The sequence below is a fragment of the Mastigoproctus giganteus genome, chromosome 12 (genome assembly GCF_048544385.1).
Source record: "Mastigoproctus giganteus isolate SK-2022 chromosome 12, ASM4854438v1, whole genome shotgun sequence".
NCBI lineage: Eukaryota > Metazoa > Arthropoda > Arachnida > Uropygi > Thelyphonidae > Mastigoproctus > Mastigoproctus giganteus.
The window spans coordinates 36987491-37009448 of record NC_143586.1 but is presented as its reverse complement, the minus strand read 5'-3'; the positions used below and the strand labels follow the sequence as shown (position 1 = coordinate 37009448).

The 21958-nt window shown below is 39.0% G+C and overlaps 2 protein-coding genes across 2 annotated transcripts; one reads left to right on the top strand and one right to left on the bottom strand.

Annotated features, from left to right (window-relative positions):
- The first annotated feature begins 532 nt into the window (after positions 1 to 532).
- On the top strand, positions 533 to 4387 carry LOC150076899 (short-chain dehydrogenase/reductase family 9C member 7-like). The gene is made up of 3 exons (XM_090385724.1): positions 533 to 860; positions 3611 to 3763; positions 3857 to 4387. The coding sequence occupies exons 1-3, from the start codon at positions 533 to 535 to the stop codon at positions 4363 to 4365; spliced, it is 990 nt and encodes a 329-aa protein (XP_090241850.1). The 3' UTR covers positions 4366 to 4387.
- Positions 4388 to 6572: 2185 nt separating this feature from the next.
- LOC150076898 (retinol dehydrogenase 7-like) lies at positions 6573 to 20697 on the bottom strand. Its single transcript, XM_090385723.1, has 4 exons — positions 20370 to 20697; positions 15059 to 15211; positions 9366 to 9783; positions 6573 to 6732 (listed from the first exon to the last, which is right to left on the bottom strand). The coding sequence occupies exons 1-4, from the start codon at positions 20695 to 20697 to the stop codon at positions 6573 to 6575; spliced, it is 1059 nt and encodes a 352-aa protein (XP_090241849.1).
- Between the last annotated feature and the right edge of the window lie 1261 nt (positions 20698 to 21958).

Here is a 21958-nt window from a genome sequence, read left to right as displayed (position 1 = left end):
TTATATGGTCAGGGTAAAAAGACTGGAAAAATTATGCGACTGTTTTGGAGTATAAAATAACAAATCGCATGTCACATTCAAAAACGCGGCTTTCACTATTTTCTTTCTTACAGTGAAAATCTGGTAGCCTTTTCCAATTAGTCATATCAGTAAACCACGTGTACTTATATACCCTCGCCTTCACCACTCGGCTACAGCCTCGGTTAAATCATTATAGATCAACCTTTAAAGCACACGCCAAACAGCTTTTATTTATTAATTTTGTTTCAGATTCTCTTTTTTTTCTCTTGAGGGAGTTACGTGCATTTGAGCGCCTTCGCTTTACGTATTAAGGGATGCTTCGATAGCCTTATCTCTAATGTCTTTAAGGTTTGATTTGTGACATGTTTTGAATGCGGTCAAGAATTTCTGACCATGTACTTGTTTCAAGGTCAAGGTCATTTCTCAATCTCCCTGAACGTGCCACGCAGGTAGGAGAGCGGGTGGTCTTGACACAAAACAAAACACAGCTTCGTTCAGGGTGCAGTAAACCATGTTGCCACTAGGGTGGATCCTTTTAATTGCGCTCTCTTTCGTCGTAATTGTATGGATATATAAACTAAGGAAGAGCCTCCACCCTGCGATAGGTAAAGCGATTTTCATCAGCGGCTGCGACACTGGAATAGGTCACAGACTTGCTTGCCATTTTGATGGCGTTGGATTCACCGTGTTTGCTGGATGTCTGTACGCCGAAGGAGAGGGAGTGGTCAGGCTGCGACGGGGAACATCGACAAGGCTAAAAGTCATCCCTCTTGACGTGACTGATGAAGAGAGTGTTGCTAATTCTGTGTGCAGCGTAGAAAAGGAAGTGAAGGAAACAGGTGAGTGTGTGTGTGTGTTGATGAGAGTGAGTATTGCATTGAAATTACAAATAAATGCTCAGATCTGGCACAGTTATTTATAAACTTTTACACGATAGAATTTTAACAATAAATTTAAAATATCTTTTTGCAGTATAAGAAAATTAGATGCAATGTCACAACGATATTAGTTTAAGTACTTTTTATACGGTTTCCGACTTGATAAAGAATCCCCAACGCAGAATCCGCTGGTTCCAGAGGAGATAGTTATTGGCGGTCACTACATAGTCTGTGAGGTGGAAAAGAAATATTATAATCAACTGACAAGGGCAGTTTCCTCCAAATCATGGCCTTATGAAATGCACGGCTTGTTTGATGTTTGCAGTTCTGTCAGGAATGGAAAATTATATTGCCAAGGGGGATGTCGTTGTGGGTGCTCGATGTAGAGTGTGAAGATATTAGGGTGCCAAATCAGCATTGTTATGGGTCTTTATGAGAGCTTGAAGAACAGGGTGGATGGGCTCGAAGGATTAAAACTGGGCAGGAGACAATGAAGCTCTAAGCTGCCCCCATCAACGCCACTGCTTGCACTTTATCATCGGGCAACATAACAGCAACGCCCAAAGCGGAATGCGCTGGTCTCCAGCAGCTAGTTGAGTTGTTGTCGATGACTCTATTGTCAGGGAAAAGGGGAAATATATTGTGCAAAAAGGATAGATGGAATAGGACCTGGGTATGTCTGCCAGGGTAAAAAGTTTAAGAGGTGTAGATCAGATATCATATTTTAAGGACACAAAGGATGATTTTGTACACATTGGCACTAATGACATTAATAGTATGAGATCTGCAGACTTACTTAAGAAGCACAGGGTAATATTAAAAAAAATTCACGAGGTAGGGTTAAATTTGAAAGTGTCTACAATCCTGCCCAGACACGATAGGAAGAAGAATATGATGAGAGTCTTGTCAATCAATTTGTCCCTGGAGAGATTGTGCAAGGCTCATTGGGTACAACTCTGCGTGGCATGTGCTTGGGATACACTTAAATAGAAAGGGAACAAAAATATTTGCTCATGCTATCGAGGCAGTTTTTAGTGGGTCGGAAAACTGCTAGGTTGGGGGAATACACAGACTAATAGATTAGCAATAGCCGCAGGTAGAGGTGAAAGTGTTTTTTGCACTGCTTCTATTGGAACAAGTAGCAACCTTGAATTTTAATAGCTCCAGCATTTTGTTTTTGTGAAGGAAATTATGTGATGCTGTTAACTTCCGTTTGTTAGAGATGGAAAAGGCTTCTTTTGGCAGGTGTAAGATGGCTTGAAGTTCCAATTGGTTGTGATCTGATTTGAATTTGATAGTAGAGGGTATACTATGAGATTTGCGAAGATAAGCTCACAATTTTTGTTTCTTCTGGTACATGGAGTGTTAGTTCCATAAATTCCGAGGCTGGAGAGGGCATTTACCAAGAGATGTAAGTGGGTTTTGAATTGGAGAGGGGTAGGTTGAAATCAGCAGTAATTATTACATTGCTTCCTCCTTTGCATGGAAGTCATCCAGTCGAGGATTTCACCGATGGTGAAACATTTGAACCGGGTTGGCAATAGATATTGAAGATCTCTAGAGGAGAACCATTGATATGCATAATAACAGCGGTACCTTCAATATCATTCGAATTGGAACTGACCGATTGCTTGTTGGTGAGATTGTTCCTAATGAAGATTGCAGATCCTCCTCCTTTTCGAGATTTACGTAAAGTTAGAAATGAAGAGTAGCTGAGTTGGGGGGGAAGAAGCAGAGTATCCTCTAGCTCATCATAATGTCCAAGTTTCAACAAGACAGATGATATGATGGGCTACATCAATCAACTTTGCCAGTAGCCTAGGGAACTTATTGTCAAGGCTTCGTACATTCTGTTCATAGAGGGTCAGCGTTGAGAATGTCGGAATACTATTTAAAGAAACAAGTTTGCTTTTTCCGAGCCAGAACAGAGAGCAAAGTCCTCAAGAGCGCTTGGTAAGTAAGATGGAGAAGACATCGTCCAGAACAAAGTTCCAAACGAGTGGGCCTAGAATTGACCCTTAAGGCAGCCACGAGAAACGGTGGGCTGTAATTGTTGCGAGCCAGAGAAAATTTGAACTGTACGATTGACAAAGTAATGTCTAGTAATTCTGTAAAGCTTATTGGTTATTGAGGAACTCTAAGGGGAGCAAATAAGGAGGCAAATGCTCCAGAAAATTCAATACCATCAGTTGTGTTTATACGATGTTTTTCTTTCACTTCTTCTTACTTCTCCACCGACAAGACTCCAATGAGTGTAGACACCGCGGTTTGGGAAATACAATATTCCTCGATCCATTTTTATTTAAACTGCATGGTGCAATAGAAGCAGCCCATGATAAATTTCCCCCATAATATGAGATCGACGAACTTATTAGCAAAGGTAGTTTGCTCAATGCAAACTAGATTCGCATTCTTGTGAGCGCAAGTTACTAACAAAACTAAATAAAGGAGGCAGGGTCAGTGTTCAATAAAAAACGCAGTTGACCTTCACGGAAAAGTTCAGATGAAGCAACAGTGATGCAATGCTTCCACCATTTTCATACTCACGCCATGAAACTTAAAAATGTCTACATATCATTATATTCTATATTAGAACTAATATTTTGCCAATTCGAACTGCCATTTTTTCCTGTTTGTCCGAATTACTGTGGTTTTACTGTATATTATAATAATGTACGCTACTAATAAGATTATTTCTTGAAATTCTGCAGGTTTATGGGCTCTTGTAAACAATGCTGGAATCTGCGTTTTTGGTGAATTCGATTGGCTGACCTGGAACCAGTGTCAGAATCAAATAAATGTAAATCTCTTAGGCACAATTAGACTCACCAAGGCCTTCTTACCGCTTATACGGAAAGGGAAAGGTAAATAGGATAATTGTTGATGTTTATCTGATGTTTCTTAGACTTTTTCACAAATTAACCATTCTAATTATTCTTGTTTTTTATTATTCCTAGGTCGTATAGTAAATATTACGAGCGTCAATGGAAGTTGTGCCTATCCGGGGCTTGCTGTATATTGTGCTTCTAAATTTGGCATTGAAGGATTTTCCTGCTCTCTAAGACAAGAAATGAGGAAGTTTGGAGTTCACGTGACAGTTGTTCAGCCTGGGGACTTTGCACGTCTGACATGCATCATGGATTCCCACCAACGTCATGCAGACAACATGTGGCAGGAAATGACGAAGGAGAAGAGGGATTTATATGAGGATTATTTCTCTCAGTATCACCAACACACGTTAGCTAACTATGGAATTGCGAGTCCTAAGAATTTCGAATCTTCAAGCCTTCTTGCTGATGTGCAGCATGCGATATTGGCAAAGTATCCAAAATGTCGCTATACAAGTGCCACCTGTCCAGAACGCATTTTATTTGCACTATTAAGTATACTTCCTTTCGAGTGGATGGAATATATTATAGCCTGCTTGTTCAGGATTGCTTTTAAATTTCACTTAAAGGCTGACTGATATTGTCATTTTAGGGTTTACATCTGGGTGACACTTGAAGAATTTATACGCTGTACCTAAGATCGTTTTCATTAAATATAACAATGATGAACCAGTGTTGTCTCAAAGCTAACATTTTCTAACTCTGATGCGTGTCTCATTTAGTTCTTTAAGATTTAAGGTTTAAAATTAGGCGAATTAAAGTTTCTTATATTTTTGAGTCATGGCCTTGAGTGCCTACAAGTTTGTAAGGTCGCTTGCAGTTGGACATATTTTTTAAACGCATTTGAATTGATCGCCTTCAGATTCTTTGTCACATTTCTTTAATATTCTCTCCACCATTTTTCTCTTCTTTAATATTCTCTTCACAATTATTTTCTTGTTATCGAAGAAGGGTTGTTTGTTGTCAAGGTTGATGCTCCTAAAAGCCTATTACAACAACAACAACAACTGTTTCAGCATGGCATCCACTATATCGTACTGAACACTTTGTAATGGTTTGGCCAAAACACATGAGCATCCAATAGGTTCGTTTGCCTTCAGAGCACCAGTCGTTACCCCATAGGAGTTTTACCTTTGCTAGGATGAGCTGGAACACCAGCTTCTGGCCAAGACAGCACTCCCCTAATTAGTAGCTGAATTGAAGACAGGTACAAGGTCTACCAGTCGGAGGGTCGTACCTAGGTGAGCCGAATGAGAGGAAAAAGCTACCTGCCGGACTGTATCTTTCGACAATGAAGTTTGGCAGAGGCAGGTAATAGTCTGGAACTTATTTTCATAGTTTTTGTCTGGAAAAATCGGTTATTTTATGACAAATCATGAATTCTGAAGTCTATCTATAAATTCTGAACAATAATGTGTTACCTACATAGAGTTACTGTGGCAGCATGTTGTGGAAAGCCCATAACTAGATCAGCAGGACAATTTCCGTGTCGTACTGCCTGCGTTGTGACCAACTGGTCCTCAGACATGAATGTCGTAAAGTTGGATTAGCGAGCTCAACCCGATGGAGGACCACTGTGATGAATTGGATTGTTAGGTGCGTGTGAGGAGAGGATGCCCAAAACACAGAGCTGAAGTGGTCGTCGCTTTGAAGGCTGAATTGGCGGAAAATATCGGAGGAACATTCACAGAAAAAAAAAAAAAAAAAAACTGGTATAGGCTTCAGTGAGACGATTAGGAACCATGTCATCATCAGTACCGTGTGCAGTACGCTGAATGATACAGGTTTCCGATGGTCTTGCAGCCATCCATAAGCCACTAAGTACCCCTGCTAATGCCAGACGCCGTCTGAGTGTTAGGTCCTCCCCTCCTCTTGGAACGTAGGCTGATGGAAAGCTGTTCTTTGCAGTGACGAGTCATGGTATTTGGTCTACCAGCCTGACTCGTGCCTGGGTATAAGCTGTGCTCTGTTAGCACGAAAATTGTCATAGGAAGTTTTTATCCGATTATGATGTAATTAATAGTATAATTAATTAATGGAATACCGTAATTACATTATTATGATGTACTTAATATTATAATTAATTCAGAAATATTAATTAATATTGTAATACTCTATTTGAATCTAAGTTGACAGCATTGAGAAAGGTACAGGGTCTCCTCACACTAGAATTGGCACAATGTATTAATGCTCCATACTTATATCCTAAGAGTTTCACAGTCTCTTTAACATTTTCTGTTTTTGCCACAAGATAAATAAAATGCACCAGCGTGTGATTTTTTATTTTGGGTTGCTTTCGGCGAATGTCTTGTAGTGAGGTGATATTAAAAGAAGGATTAAGGGATTTGAAAATGTTGTCTACTCTTTTCCTTGATATACCAAGAACGAATACGCTTTTCTTGGTATACCATGAACGAATGGTATATCAGGACTACTACAACTGGCGAGAGAAATACGCTGCGCTTATTTCTCTCACCAGTTGTAGACCGAACTGTTTTAATAATCCCAGTTTTAATTAGGCTCATTAAATAACTATCTTGAAGACGTTTGTCACCTATTTCATTAAACTTCGATAAGATCATTTTCCTAATTTCTTCAGAAACGTTTTGAAAACATCGGTACTTATATGCACAATCGGGTCCAGTAGTTCTTGGTCCAACTTCCTTAATCCACAATTTAAATAGTTTTTTCCTTCTTTCTTTTCAATTTATTAGAATTTGAAGTCTTCCTGTTTTTCTGTTCTTCCTGTCTTTCTAATTCCCTTCTTTCCCTGTCTTCCATCACATTATTTTCTACTTGTACTCTTCGGCATGAGATGGTACAGCACGAGAACTATCACTGAACTATTGTCACTATTTAAAGGAATGAAATCTTCAAAGGAACCACTACTAAAAGGTTCTAAAATACTATTGTCATTAACGTCACTCATATTTACAATAAATATACTGTTAATTATTAAAAAAAAAATTTACACAAAAACTAAATAAAGCAAATTATCAAACAAGTGTAACCGGTTGTTGCGTAAGGTTGTGTAACGTATTCAGACTCAGTCATGAGGGGTACCAACCTATTCAAATAAAAATTTCCTCTTTGATTGGAACAAGAAGAGTGCAGCTGCGGAGGTACCTCTTTCTTTCACTAAACAACTGTGGAGGCGGATACATTTAGAGCTATTATTGATTGCCTACACATCAGACCTGCAACCTTCTTGCACCAATCGACTCAGGAATTTTTTTTACATATATTACAGACATTAACGCAAAATTGACCAAAATGGAACTGTACCCTCCTTCCTGCAGGGTCTTAAATTTGTGCCTCTTCATGTGCGTCGTCTGAGCAAGAGGAAGAATGCCATCAGCATTGAGCTTATTTAATTCGTTCAAAGCCTTAACACCTCAATCATAGCCTGGACAGCAGACACCTCGTTAGTGTCTAATCTCCAGGAGCTGCAATTTATAGAACTGGAGCCTTTTCTGATATTTTCTGTAGCCCTTCTCTGTACTCGTTCCAGTTGCTCTATATCCTTCCTAATGAGGCCTCCAGACCTGTATGCAGTACTCAAGATGTGGCCTGACCCATTGCCTTATACAATAGAATAATAACTTTCTTATCCTTGCTGGCAAAATTCCTGTAGATCATTGGCAAAACCCCGTGAGCACTCCTGGCAGCCGGGGCGCACTGCTCAGAGAATTTCATATCTGACTGCACAATTACCCCCAGGCCTTTTTTATTCTCATCCACCCTCAATATGGTACCACACAGTTGGGCTGTTATTTTAGGATTATTACTGCCTATGTGACATTCTTTGCATTTGTCAATGTTAAACTTCAATTGGCACTTCCCTGTTTTGTTGTTCGAATAGGGGTTTAGGAGCATAAGAGACTAAGACCATATTGCTTCGTGTATACTGTCTGTAAATTGTGTATATTGTCTGTTTGCTGAATGAAAAACCCGAGTTTCCAGGAGAAAAACCATGCTACCCTCGACTGAGACCGACTAACTCAGCCACGTTGTGGAAACGGCCCATAAAAATTCCTCACGTCATCGACGGAACTCGAACTGAGGTCTGTTCTACCCGATGTGGGGAGGAGGGCGATTCTGCCAACTGTGCTATCCACGAGGGCTCTAATTCTTTGCTCATCTGCCTAATTTTTCTCGATCTTGTTGCAAAAGCATATCCTGATTCCTGTCATTAGCCATCCTTCTTAACATCTGCAAACTTAGAGATCAATGATGGAGACATATCAGACATTAAGCCTGATATGCCTTCATCACAATCATTAATAAATATAGAAAACAATAATGGGCACAGCATTGAATCCTAGGGCACTCCATCAATAGTCCAAGAAGAGCAATGACCATAGGTAACCACTCTGTATTCTCCCACTCAACTATCTATTTACCCACAGCAGTAATTTGCCCTTAATGCCACAGTGCTCCGGTTTATATTGCAGTCTTTTATATGTAACCGTATGAAAAGCTTTTTTGAAATCTAAGTATATGATGCCCAAACTGTCCAGGAAAGAATGGGACAAAGTATTTCGACTCATTCGACAAGCACAGTCGTTTCCACTTCTCTAATGTCCAACCAGCGTGTTGTTGATACCACGACCACATCCAAATTACCACTGCTCTTGCGTTCTACTTTTTGTACTGCGAGTTTGCGGCACAGTCCAATACAGAGAAATGGTTCACACAAAACTGAAATGAGCTTTTGAAATAAAACTAAAAACAGTTTTTTTATTCAAAATTTATAAATTATTAACATCGTTGGATCTGTTATTATTATCAATTTATCTTATTAAAAATAATGATACGTAATGAAACAATGTTTTATCGTTTTTAATATATTTTTAAAAATTTAAATTAAGGGAAATTTGCATTTAAAATCATCTTAAATTTTTATATTCACAATTTCACAAATGCATTTTATATTGACATACATTGGTGTTCAAAGAAAAGTGCATCACCCCTTAAAATTGTAATCCGAATAACGTAAGTATATGGCAATATTTCATACAGATTGCATCAAATAGGATTGACGCGCGTAGATGATGACGTAATATTGCATCAGCTGTTACTTTTAGCTATATAACCACGCTCTGCAAGAGTTGCAGTCATTCCTTGCTTGTGTCAGGATGGTGGTAAACTTTTAATTTTGTTTTTCATTTAAAATGATAAACTTAAACTAAATTGAGGGCTTCTTATAACAAACATTTAAGCCATAATTGTCGTGTTTAACAAAACTGTCGTATAAAGATTACAAATTCTCATTTTGGAATATTTTGAGAGCACCTGTCAAATATTACTTAGCTTTGCCTTAACTATTAATAAATATCTTTTGTTTATATTTCTATTTGTGATGTTAGTCATTAATATAACATACAATTGCGAAGAAGAGTTAGAAATGTGAAATTCCTAGGTGATGCACTTTCTTTGAACACCAGAGTAGAAACAGACGTTTCTATATGCCAATTTCTGGCACCATTAATCAGATCTTAATTGATGGTTGAGAGCAATTTTGAATAAACAACCTATAATATATTCCATCCATCGAAAAGGAAGTATGCGACATAACCAAACTAAAATATGTTGGGCAAATGAGGTGCAGGTGTAGCGACATTTTGGATTCTTCCCCAATATGGCATGTTCCATGCCATCAAGAAGACCTGTGGACTCAAAATTCTTAGGACTAAACATGCCGTGGTTAACTAAAGTGTTTCGATGGAATTGAGAGAAATAGTCCCCATAGAGTTCTCGTTTTTCCAAAGTCATTTCCTGCCACATTTCGTCTGCATTACGTTGGTGGGAATCCATGAGGCAAGTTAGACGCGTAACGTCCGTTGGCTGCACAGTTGCCACGTGAACTCCAAATTTCGTCATTTCTTGCCTGAGAGCGGAGGAAAATCCTTCCAAGGCAAATTTGGTAGCACAATATACACTCAGTCCAGGAAAGGCGAAACCTCCATTCACGCTTGTAATATTTACTACACGACCTAGGAGTACAAAAAGGATGTGGTTACAACTTTAATACAACCTAGAGGATAATTTATTTATGAGTTCAATTTATTATTACCAAAACTGTTACCAGTGAACCAACAATTCTTTCTGTCTAAGCAAAGTACTTCAGCCACTGCTGCATATAAAATTGGGACTAATAATGTAGTTTCTTAAGGCCATAGATAAATATGGACGAATTTTTTCGGTATATCTACAAATCAGGGAGCCGGGCATGTTATTTTTTATGTACAACTACCCTGAATACCCTTCCACAGTACCTTGGTGAATTGAAGAGCAGGTTGAAGGTTTCACCAAAATATGGAGATTGGAGGAAAAAGAGATCAGGGTAGATGAGGTGAAGCAATGATGGCAGACTGTTGTTGGTACTGGAAATGTGTTTCACGTGATGACAAATGAATTTCAAAAAAGCTCATGTTTATCAAAAGAAGTGCAATCTGCTATTATTATTATGCCGCGTTTATAAGATAGAGTTCTTAGACAAGGGGATAGCAAGACTTAGGGAATAGAAACCCCAAAATAACGCATTGAATAAGCTCAATGCCGATGGAATCTCTACTCTCTGTTATAACACACATAGGGGAACATAAACTTAAATTGAAAAGGATGGCTGCAGGATAAACGTGCCAAAACTTTGCTTTCAGCTACAGACTAATCGATTTTGGGAACAACCACCTATTTGGTGTGGTAGACGTAGTTGATTAAATTTAAGGAGGAATTAGATAATTACACTGCGCGACAAAATTAATAGCACCTAGAAAACGTGGTGAAACTCGTGCAGCTTGCGATGAAGCGGTACAAGATTTGGTATAATGGTGGATATTATTCTATGGTAATAGAATAACGATGAAATGTTATTCGGTCAGGTATTAGGGACATTTATAGGTATTATATAAGAATTATCACAAAAGTCACATTACAGAAATCGATAGAAGATGCTCGAAAATATTGTCCCAAGACATTAATACGGTGTATTTTCCCTTCCATCGTCTAAACAGGTTTGGTAACGATGAAAAATGCGCTATATAAGGTTCTGTGGCAACAAATAACAACAAACCTAGCTCATCAAGGAGTTGGATGTCTATAAGGTTCTGTGGCAACAAATAACAACAAACCTAGCTCATCAAGGAGTTGGATGTCAGCTTGCAATGCGACGCCCAAGGGCGTACGGTACATGTTCGATCAGATTTAAGTTTGGTGATCGTGCTTGCCACGACAGTCGTTGGAGACCTTCAGTGTCAAGGTATTCCTGCACTACTTGAGTTCTATGTGCAGTGGCGTCGTCGTGCATGAAAAGAAAATCTGTGCTAACCACACCCCTAAAAATCGCACATAGGTTCGAGGATCTGTTCTCGGTACCTCTGCATTTACTGTACCCCTAACAAAAACATGAAGAAGGATGCAGCCATTGATCATTATAAGTGTCCCTTTTTCTGATGTCAGAGGAATGGTACCGCATTCCTCGTTGTCTGCAGATGACATAACGTCTAAAGTCTGTTTGTAGATTAAAACGGGGGCTCATCAGAGAACAGAACTGTACTACATTTGTCAGGGCTCCAAGTCACATGTTCATGGCACCAGTTTCTACGAGATCTGTGGTGGCTTGGATTTAATGGAATACAAACCACTGGCTTCCTTGCGTAGAGTCCACTTGAACTGAGCCTTCTTATCACAGACCCGTTGGAAATGTTTTCACTTGTGGCCGCAGCAACCTCAAGAAGAAGTTGGTGACATGACATCATAGGATTCCGCCTTGTTAGAGACGGATAGCGGTCTGTTCTGGTTGACGTAGCCCTCGGGCGACCTTGGCAGCTCATCTTGTAATGGTTCCTGTCTCCTGAAACTGCTTCCATAGTGCCGGAACGACATTGCGTGACACATTAAGCCAATGTGTATAAGATTAAGAGTTTTCGATATATAGTTAAAATTGTCTGGTGAACTGGTAGATAAATGAACAAGTATTTAGCAAAGGTCTCAGCATTTCGACCAGCTGTGTCCGTGTAACTTGAAAACTGAAGCCAGCTGGAGTTGCGAATATTAAAAGCTCCAAGAAAAATTGTGTCACTCTTAGGAAATGAAAATTGGATAAAGTTGAATTGCGAAGAAGGAAATCAAAAAAGGTTCTGTCTGATTAGTAAAACTGCGAGAACTATTGAGGCAACAGATGGATTTTTAATAATTGGGGTAAAAACTATTATATTAGAGTCGCCTGGTAAGTTATTACATATATACCCACGTGTATTATGTCTGAATTTCGTGTGTTCTCTGGTCGATTTGCCTGTTTTTCTGGACGAAAAACCCCAGCTTCTGGGAGAGAAAACCTTGCTATCTACTATAATTGGGGTGAAGAAATTTTAATCCAGTGTATATATCAGATTTGTGCCTCAGAATACCAGAGCAGGCACATGCACAAGTATCACTTTTAACGCAGAAGAGATCATAGAGAGAGAGAGAAAATTAAGGCAACTGAGATGATTCGTGGTTGAAGCAAGCAATCTATAATTAAAATTTCCTCAGAAAAAGTAAATGTGGCTTAGCCGATTTTCGGCGACAATGGATAAACGGGCTTAGTAGATTTTAGGCGAAAATGGGTAAGTGGCTCTTAGCAAATTTTAGGTGAAAACGGACATCACTGATATTGGAATCGAGAATACTTATATTTCAGCAATGAATGGGAAAGTTTTTTGGACGTTTAAATCTTTTCGCAGATAAGCTGTTCTATTAGTTTGTCTATTCATAATTCATTCGGTAAATATCATAAAAATAGAAGGCGGGCACGTGTTGTACGAATTAATGAATATGGTGTACACACAGCAAGAATATTTCCAAGCGTCATGACATAACGTGGTCTCGAGTCCCTTCGAAGACTAGGCAGATTGTGAAAGTCTCCTTCAATCGGATTTTTAGTTAGCATATCTCAGGAGAAGAGAGCAGTTTCGTCTATGAGTTATTCTGGATTTCTTAGACCGCGCGACATATACACTGCCCTACCATTAATATCCGGACACTGCCTTTAGACAAAAAAAAAAACCAGCTTTTATTGTGTCATTTAATATTTGGTGTTGAAACGTTTTGCTTTTATGACGGCCTTCAATCTTCGCGGCATACTTTCAACCAGCTTTTTATAAATGTCACGTGATATGTTTCTCTACTCGGCCTTTAACGCAGCCACCAGTTCGCCCTTGTTCTTTGGGCGATCTCGACGTGCACCTACCCGACAATCTAATACATTCCTAAGATGCTCGATAGGGTTCAGCAGCACTCTGGGCTGGCCAGTCCAACTCTTCCACGCCCATGTCCTCAAACCATTCTGTTACGACCCGAGCAGTATGGCATGGCGCGTTGTCTTGCTGATACAGGTATGGGCCTTCTCCGAAGTATTGTCATAATGTTGGAAGTGCATCATTGTCCAGGCTGTCCTGGTATTGCACATCATTCATGGTTTTGTCGATAACGATTAATGGGCCCAAGCCAAACCATAAAAAGCAGCCGTATACCATGACACTGCCTCCACCAAACTCCATTGTTGGGAGGATACAATCAGGAAGGAACTGTTCCCCTGGTGTTCGCCACACTCAGGAACGGCCATCAGACTGATAGAGTGGGAACCTCGACTTGTCTGTCCGTAGGACTGTTTTCCACTGCTCTACAGTCGGATTCGCCTCCTTACACCATGTTAATCGGCGTCTAGCATTTGTTGAGGTGATCAGTACTGCTGAACTGCTCAGGTCGATCGCGTCATCTTGCATGCCCACTTTTGCAATTGTCTATTCGCAGCCCAGTGTGCATATTTATAGCAGGTTGTGTGACGTGTTGAATGCATAGGACCTGTTTCCCCATCCATGGAGGGGTGTCCAGATATTAATGGTAGGGGCAGTGTAAATCGACCTATGAACACACTTTCACAAACATCAGGGAACACGGCGCAATGTGGCATGAGATCCAAATGGCCTTAAAATAATAACAGCCACTGAGAATTAAACATCGCTCAGGAACATTATCATTTCTACTTCAATCTGTGAATTATCAAGTGTATGGTTGTCAAGGCTATCAATATCTCTAACAGTTGACCTTTGATGCAAATAGCTTCATTTAAAATAGCGAAATTTTAATGTGATACTATTCCTCTACCCCAGCAGCACCCGAAGGTTAATAAAATCTCACGTGTTCCCTCTTCGTTTGATTCGATTATAGTTTATCATCATTATTCGGGTGTCTCTATCTACCTCTATCATTACTTACTTTTATTTTCGTTCAGGCATATCACTTCTCTTTATGATACAGTCATATCAGGACTCTATGATATAACGTGCTCGTGTCAGTGGTCATAATCAGTTAATTACCGGCACTGATATGATCGTTTCGTGTCAGGGTTGATGCTTGATAATTCATATCATTTCTGGAGTACATACGAACTGCGCTGGAAGTAATTATCCTGAATAGAAAACAAGACAAATTGCAATTGAGACACTCGAATGTGATACTGCCTGTGATATTTGCTATCTCTGATGCTAAGAGAGTTTCCTTTCTTGCATTCGTGAAGTGTTGGTTAAAATTAAGTTGGTCAAACCCAAGGTTTTTGTGGAACCTTATTTTATTAATAATGGCAGAAACAGCTATGACATTCTAACCTAATCTGTTCCTGCTATTTCTTTATAATTAATGTCCATCTACACCCAACCATCCAGCGGATGTATGCTTAATGCTTGGGTGTAGATGGACAGGACGATGCCCAAAGCAGTGCTCCAATATTGACTTGTCAAATATTTTAGTCAGCTCACTACAAATGGAGATAGGCCTATAATAGCTCCAGACCTTTTGGACGTTGGTCTTCTCATGATAATTTTAAGGAATAAACCCACCTTAACGAAATATAAAATAATAAAATTCGACAATTTATCAAATACAAGATATTTAAATAAATTAGCTAGCTGAGATATTTAAAACACTTAATAAAAATACGCAACTATCAAAACGAATAAAAACTTACACGGTGTGCATTAATGAAGTCGTTTTATGGTTTGTTTTATTGAAATTGTTTTATGATCTGTTTTATATCGCTCTGAAACCTTTAACAAAAAAGATTGGATTTTCATTATCGTGATCTCAGTTCTTTAATTTGTTAACGTGAAACTCAAATAACTTAATTAACAAAATTCAAATTAGGAAATTTCGATTTTTGACTGGGTATTCATTTATGAAGAATTTCTTGAATGAAAGACACTGATTTTCATAAATAAGTTTGTTTATTACCTTTCGCTTTCCTTATGAGGGGTAAGAAGGCCTTGGTGAGTCTCATTGTGCCTAAGAGATTGACATTTACTAGATTCTCACACTGATTCCATGTTAGCCAATCAAATTCTCCAAACACGAAAATTCCAGCGTTGTTCACGAGTGCCCATAAACCTGCAGAATTTCAAGAAACATCTAAACTACTTATTTTGTTATATTCCTTATATATATATAATTTTGCTCATATAGAATTTTGCTCAGCGTTGTCTGTGCTTGTTAAGAGGAGAGTGTTTTTACAGGGATGGAATACACTTAAATAGAAGGGTGCAAGAATGTATGCTGATGCTATCGAGGCAGCGTTAGGTGGGTCGGAAACCTGCTAGCTAGGGGAAGCATTCGCAGACTAAAAGATATTAATATTAGCCGCAGGCAGCGGTGCAAATGATTCTTGAACTGCTTCTATTAGAATGGAGGAGGTGGATGCTGGGGTTTTCAGGGACTGATGGGAATCATCGCGGAACAAGTAAATGCATGGGTTGTGTTAAGGTAACCAAAATTAAGAATAGCTGCATGTACACCAGTGCTAGAATACAGGAGAGACAGGATAGAAAGGGAGAAGGGGGTCATGCATCCAGTTGACATAGATGGACAGTGCAATGTTGTATCAGTTTGGTGTAACACAAACACTGGGAAAGCAAAAATGACAGTAGGAGTGTGTTGTAGGCCTAATGACTCTGATGAGTACAACGAACAATTGTGCTGAGAAATAGAGTGGGCCAGTAAATCAGAATGTCTTGTAATGACTGATTTCAACTTCCCAGATATTGACTGGAACTTGTGCATTGGTCACTCGCACACTAATAAGACTTTTGTGGATTTATTTGAGGATTGTTTTTTACAGCAACATGTTCGAGGGGCAACCAGAGGGAGTAATACTCTTGATCTGGTTATCAGCAGTGATTATTCGTGTATTGAGAATTTGCAGATAAAGGAACCACTAGGTGGTAGTGATCACAGTCTACTGATGCGGGATTTACTCAGAGATAACTGCTATCAGGGGGTAAAGGGAAGGGTTTTTGCTTCCGTAAAGATGACAACAGTGGTCTCAGACAGTTTTTAAATTCTATACAGTGGGACCAATTGATGAAGGGAAGCATTTAAGGAGGTAATCTTGGAAGATACTGGGCTTTTCATACCGATTAAGAAATACTGTTCAAGGTTTAGGCCTAAATGGATGTCAGATGAACTATTGAAACACGTGGCAGAGAATAAAAATGCATGGGATGCCTATAAATTATCAGGAGACACAAAAGCCTATGATAGTTATAAGTTAGTCTGTAATCAAATCACAAAGGAGGTTAGGCAAGCGAAGGCAGATTACGAGAATCTTTGTCAAAGAATGTTAAGAAAAACAGCAAGGTCTTCTTTAGTTATATCAACTCTAGCAGGAAGGGAATGATTCAAATTGGACCACTTGATATCAACGGTTCGACTGTTGGTGATCCTGCTCAGAGAGTTGATAATTTGAATGAGTATTTTGCATCTACATTCACACATGAGGAGTTATTAAGGGAGGAAAATGAAAGAAGTTTATCAAATTAGAACAGACTGCTTAATGATTTTGTAATAGCTGGCTGCAAAGTGGAGGAAAAATTGTTGAAGTTAAACATAAGAAAAGCACCTGAGCTGGATGGGATCTATCCAGTTATATTAAAAGAGGCGACAAAGGAACTAAGCAAATCCTTGGCCATAATTATGAGAGCATCCTTCGACTCAGGGGAAGTCCCCACGGACTAGAATGTACAAATATATCACCAATTCACAAAGATGATCTAAGGGTGACACGAGTAATTATAGACCAGTTATTCACCGGAACAGAAGTTCCAGTGAAAATAATGGAGTCACTGGTTAAAGATACATTGCAGGATCATCTAGACAAGACTGCAGTAATAATTCAGACACAGCATGGGTTTTCTAAGAGCAAGTCTTGTCTGACAAATTTGATTGGATACTATGATGTGGTCACAAAGGAACTGGATACAAAAAATTATTTTCATATCATATACTTGGATTTCAGGAAAACTTTTGACACTGTTGAGCATGGAAGACTATTGTACAAATTGGAGCAGAATGGTATTAAGGTAAGTTGCTACAATGGATAAAAGGATGGTTAAGTGGGAGAAGACAGAGGGTGGGTAATCAATGGGTGCTGCTCTTTGTGGACTAATGTTATTAGTGGAGTCTCCCAGGGTTCGGTGTTTGGCCCACTGTTGTTTTGTACATTTATCAATGATATTGATGAAATGTATATCAGGCTTAGTGTCAAAGTTTGTAAATGACACAAAGATTAACAGAATTGTTAATGAAAGTAGTGGCAGTGCAATACTGCAACAGGATCTAGAAAATTTGAGTACAGAGAAGAGCAACAAGATTGGTGAGAGGAAACGAAAGGATGGTCTAACCAAAAAAGGCTTAAGTTCTGAAAATTGCAGCGTCTGGAGACTAGGCACCTGCGAGGTGATCTGTTTGAAGTGTATAAGGCTTTGAATGGGTTGAGCAGGCTGAATTCTGATGAGATTCTTCCTCTTGCTCAGATTACGGACCTGAGGGGGTATAAATTCAAATCGAGGAACGACAGTTATTGTGCTGAAATTTGTCTTTAGCCAGGAAGTAGTTGATTCCAAGATTCGGCAAGGCTCAGATCATAACATTGCGGGATTTTAGAAGTTCGGCTGTACCATAAATTTTAAACGTTCTCATTTCAATAAATGTTATACATTTTATCCAAATTCTGTTTGTTTTTAAATATGTTTTCATGAGTAATTAATCTAAGAATTAAAAAATAATAATAATAAATAAAAACAATACAAAACGAACCACAAACATATTTTTGAATTTTTTTTTTTGAATAGATAAATTCATTATCTACTGAGGTAACCAAAGGTACATTTTACATTTTAATAATGATCTTATTTAGTAAGAGAAATTGTATATACAATATTCATTTTCTTCATGGTCAGGGTATTTACTGTTATGCTACACATTCGTAGTCCCCAGACGTCGCCCCAAAAGTACGAAACACTTGTATTTATGAATAAAACATGTATTTATTCAAATTAATTAACAACACGTTATCCCCTTTGGCTATAATTCTGATAGAATTTCTAATATAAATCTGGTGGTATTAAACTCCACTCCTTTAAAGCTGTAATAACGAAGTGGGACGTCTCGGAATCTTCTATCTAAAGTGCCACAAGACAGCGTCCACTCACTTGTGGACGTTGTCTTCTGTACATCATTTGTATACTAACCAAAGCAGGATCACAGGCATTCATAAGTTAGGTAACCCATAGGTGTGTAACCAGCAGCCAGACCCTTTCACATGCCCGTTTCCAAAGGGAAACGAGCATGTGAAATCATCAGGTTTTTCATCAGATCAGCCCATACATATCCGCACAATGACATGTCATTCATCTTACAAACCGCTCACTGCTTACCCTGTTTCAACAGAGTAAGCGCCCACCGTTATTCGAAACGGTTACCTAACATCTTGTGCTTACCCTATCTCAAGTAATTTCTGTTTGGAAGGCTGCTAACCATCCAACAGAATCGATCCGACATCAATGGAGCTGTGATGGATATCATGTCTATGAGTGCAAAACACACCTTAATTACTGCACCCTAGGGATACACCCTAATGCATCGAAAGATGTAGAACGTAGAGTTCTGTGCAACGCAATGAAAGCCAATAAAGTACAATATATATGTTCTAAAAGACCCAATGATCATTGCACCATAATAAGATGCAACTTAGGTGTAGATAGAAAACCAGCTTCCAGTGCATCACAGAGAGATGCAGGGAACGCTGAAGCATGGCATATCATTAGGGCAAACACGGCACAGCACCACAAGGAGACGGATGTACATAATAGTACAAGACCAAATCGCAGATACCATTCTAAGTTCCATGTTGTCAGCTTGATGCAGTTAGAGAAGAAACTGCAGTCCACTATAAGGAAACAAACCAAAGAATGGATGCACTGAGTAATGCTTAATGAGAAAGACTTGATGTAAGGTATCTAATCCACATGATTGTTATATATTGTTGCCCACCCCTTTCTCTATACTACTGCTCTAGCTACAACAACAAGCGCCTCCTAAAAATTTGGATTGCAAATACCTGGAAAGCAGCAAAGTTTCCTTTTGTAGCAACATGTTGTTCTTCGCCTCGCATCCACGCACCAAGGACTGCAAGTGTGAGGCCTGCTCAACAGAGTCCTTCCTGAGGTCTTCATATTCCTGAAATTTTTCCATTCGAATCCATAGACCACTGCAAAAATCTCCCGGTTTATAGTTAACTAATTGCTGTTGTATCAGCAGCCGTAAAATTGTAATCGTGTTTTCCTTCTGACCAGAGTACAATAGAAATTTCACCTCTGTAGGGAAAAACTGGGGATCTATTTCCATAACGGCTTTGAAACTTTTTTAAGCACGATAATTCTTAGCCAGAGGCCTGCCCACCATCATACTGAATCGCACAATCAATCGGGCGAACGATATTAAACAAAAAAGGAAACGTCTTGCTGCCATTGCAGGTCTGGCAATCCAGATGGATTGAAACAGACAAGTGTGCTGTCACAAGACAATTCATACTGGACGTGTCACTTATCAATCCAAAACCACCATCATGGTTCCTTCCTATCCTCTACGTCGCTTTTCTAATAACGGGACATGAGTCCATTAAACAAAAGCTAACTTCCATTACCATAATTGACGACCCATTCTGCATATGTAGACAACTGGAGGACTGGAGCCATGTACTGTACATCTGCCTACTGTATGAAGACCTACGCTGTTGCCTCCTCACTGCAATCCAAGATCTACCTCGTGGTTAAGAGCACCTGTTTATCAACGAGGAGGCCTACTACCGAGCCTTGATGTTGAAAAAAGTAAATGTGATGCATGGTGTTATTTGTTCCGACCTTCTATCACAGCTACTTCTGGGTAAATACTAATATTTTTTGAACCTACCCCTCGTACTATACGCTCCAGTCACACTCATTTTTCTAGAACTTGTACTTGCAAGGGGGTTTTTATTTAGTCAGAACGGACGCAGGTTTCTAATCCCAAAACCAAACGCTATATAGCCCAGAACCTTGAAGCAGAGTTCAAGTTTTCGACCTACAGAATTTATCATCAGCATGTTCTCTAATAAATAAACCCACAGAAGCTAGTCCCCCGTTGCTGTGTATCTTAGTGTTCACATAGAAATTGTGCTGTTATGTATACGTTGTAACTTCGACACGAGACCTCCCCCACAACAGACACTTACCCGTTTCTTTTAGTTCTCTTTCTATGGTGGAAACAGCATTAGTGACGCTCTCTTCATCAGTCACATCTAAAGGGATGATTTTTAACCTGTTTGATGTTTCTTGACGTAACTTCAATGCTCCCTCTCCTTTGGCTTTCAGACATCCAGCGAACACGATGAATCCAAGGGCATCAAAATGACAAGCAAGCTTATGTCCTATTCCGGTGTCACATCCGCTGATTAAAATTGCTTTTCCAGTCGATGGATAGAAGTTTTTCCTTCGTTTACTTATCCACACAATGAAAACTGAAATGAGGACCGTTAAAAAGATCCATCCCTGGTGTAACATAGTTTAAGGTTCCCTGAACAAAACTGCGTTTCGTAATTATGATCACTGTGCTCTCTTTCTGTCGGATGTCGTTTACAGACCAACCGAAAGACCTCGAAACTTGTATATGTTTGCAATACCGAAAGGGGGGAAAAACTTCTACAATACACTTACAACGATTATTAGAGATAATCTTATCGTTCATGTTATTATGTACTTTATTCTATACTGATTGTGTGAATAAAGTGCGCTTTTCAACATAGTGATAGCGCTATCAGAAATCTTCTGTAGAATTGTCGCACATCTCTGGGCATTCATCCAAAATCAGTATCCCTGTGCTCCTGCTTCTCCTTCCGTATGATATTTAGATTGGGGGTCTATGGCCTTGTTTTAAACAAATAGTGTCTTGTGTACGTGTTAAGTGCCAAAGCAACGAAAATTATGAAGCTTCAGTGTATTATGTCTTTAACTTGTAAGCATTCTGTGGTCGATTTGCCAATTTTCTGGATAAAAAACCGAACTTCTGGGAGATAAGCTATGTAACCCTCGCCTAGATCGACAAGCTCAACTACTTTGAGAAAAAAGTTGATAGAAATTCCTTCCCTCATACACATGATTCGAACTCAGATCTTTTCCATCCCGAATGCAGTAATGGATCTGAGTGAAACCTCTGGTGTGAACTTCAAGAAGGCCATAAAACTTGAAAGCTCATAATTCCTGGCATTCAAAAACCCGAAATGAATCTTGGTCAATTTTTTTTTATTATCCGATAATTGAATAGGATAATTTTCCTTACAACAGTATCAACGTTTGATTTCCTTTCTCTTCATCCAGAGTTCAAATCCTGAGCAAGACTTCAAATAATTGTTATTAACTTCTGCGTGCTAACTTTGAAATAAGCGTTTTCAAACATATATTTATATGATGGCTTCTTTTCTTATTTTGGGAAACTTTTGAAACACTCTGGTAATGTATCCATCAGCCTAAGTAACATCGTGGCTTGATTTCTGCAAAATACTAAGAAACAAACACAAAAGTACTATAACTTATAATACATAGTACTATGTATACAAGAAGGATAAGAAGACAGAAGATACTTATTGATGTATTAGACTTCAATTTCTGTAAATTGTAAGTTTTGGGAAATGCATATGAAGGAAGGTTGAGGTTGTTCCAAAGAACAGAAGTTGAAGAGAAAAATGCTGGTTCCATGAGATTGCAGTTGGTTTCTTAAACTGCAAGGTGGAATGCAGTGCGGTATCATTAGCAAAATTATAGATCG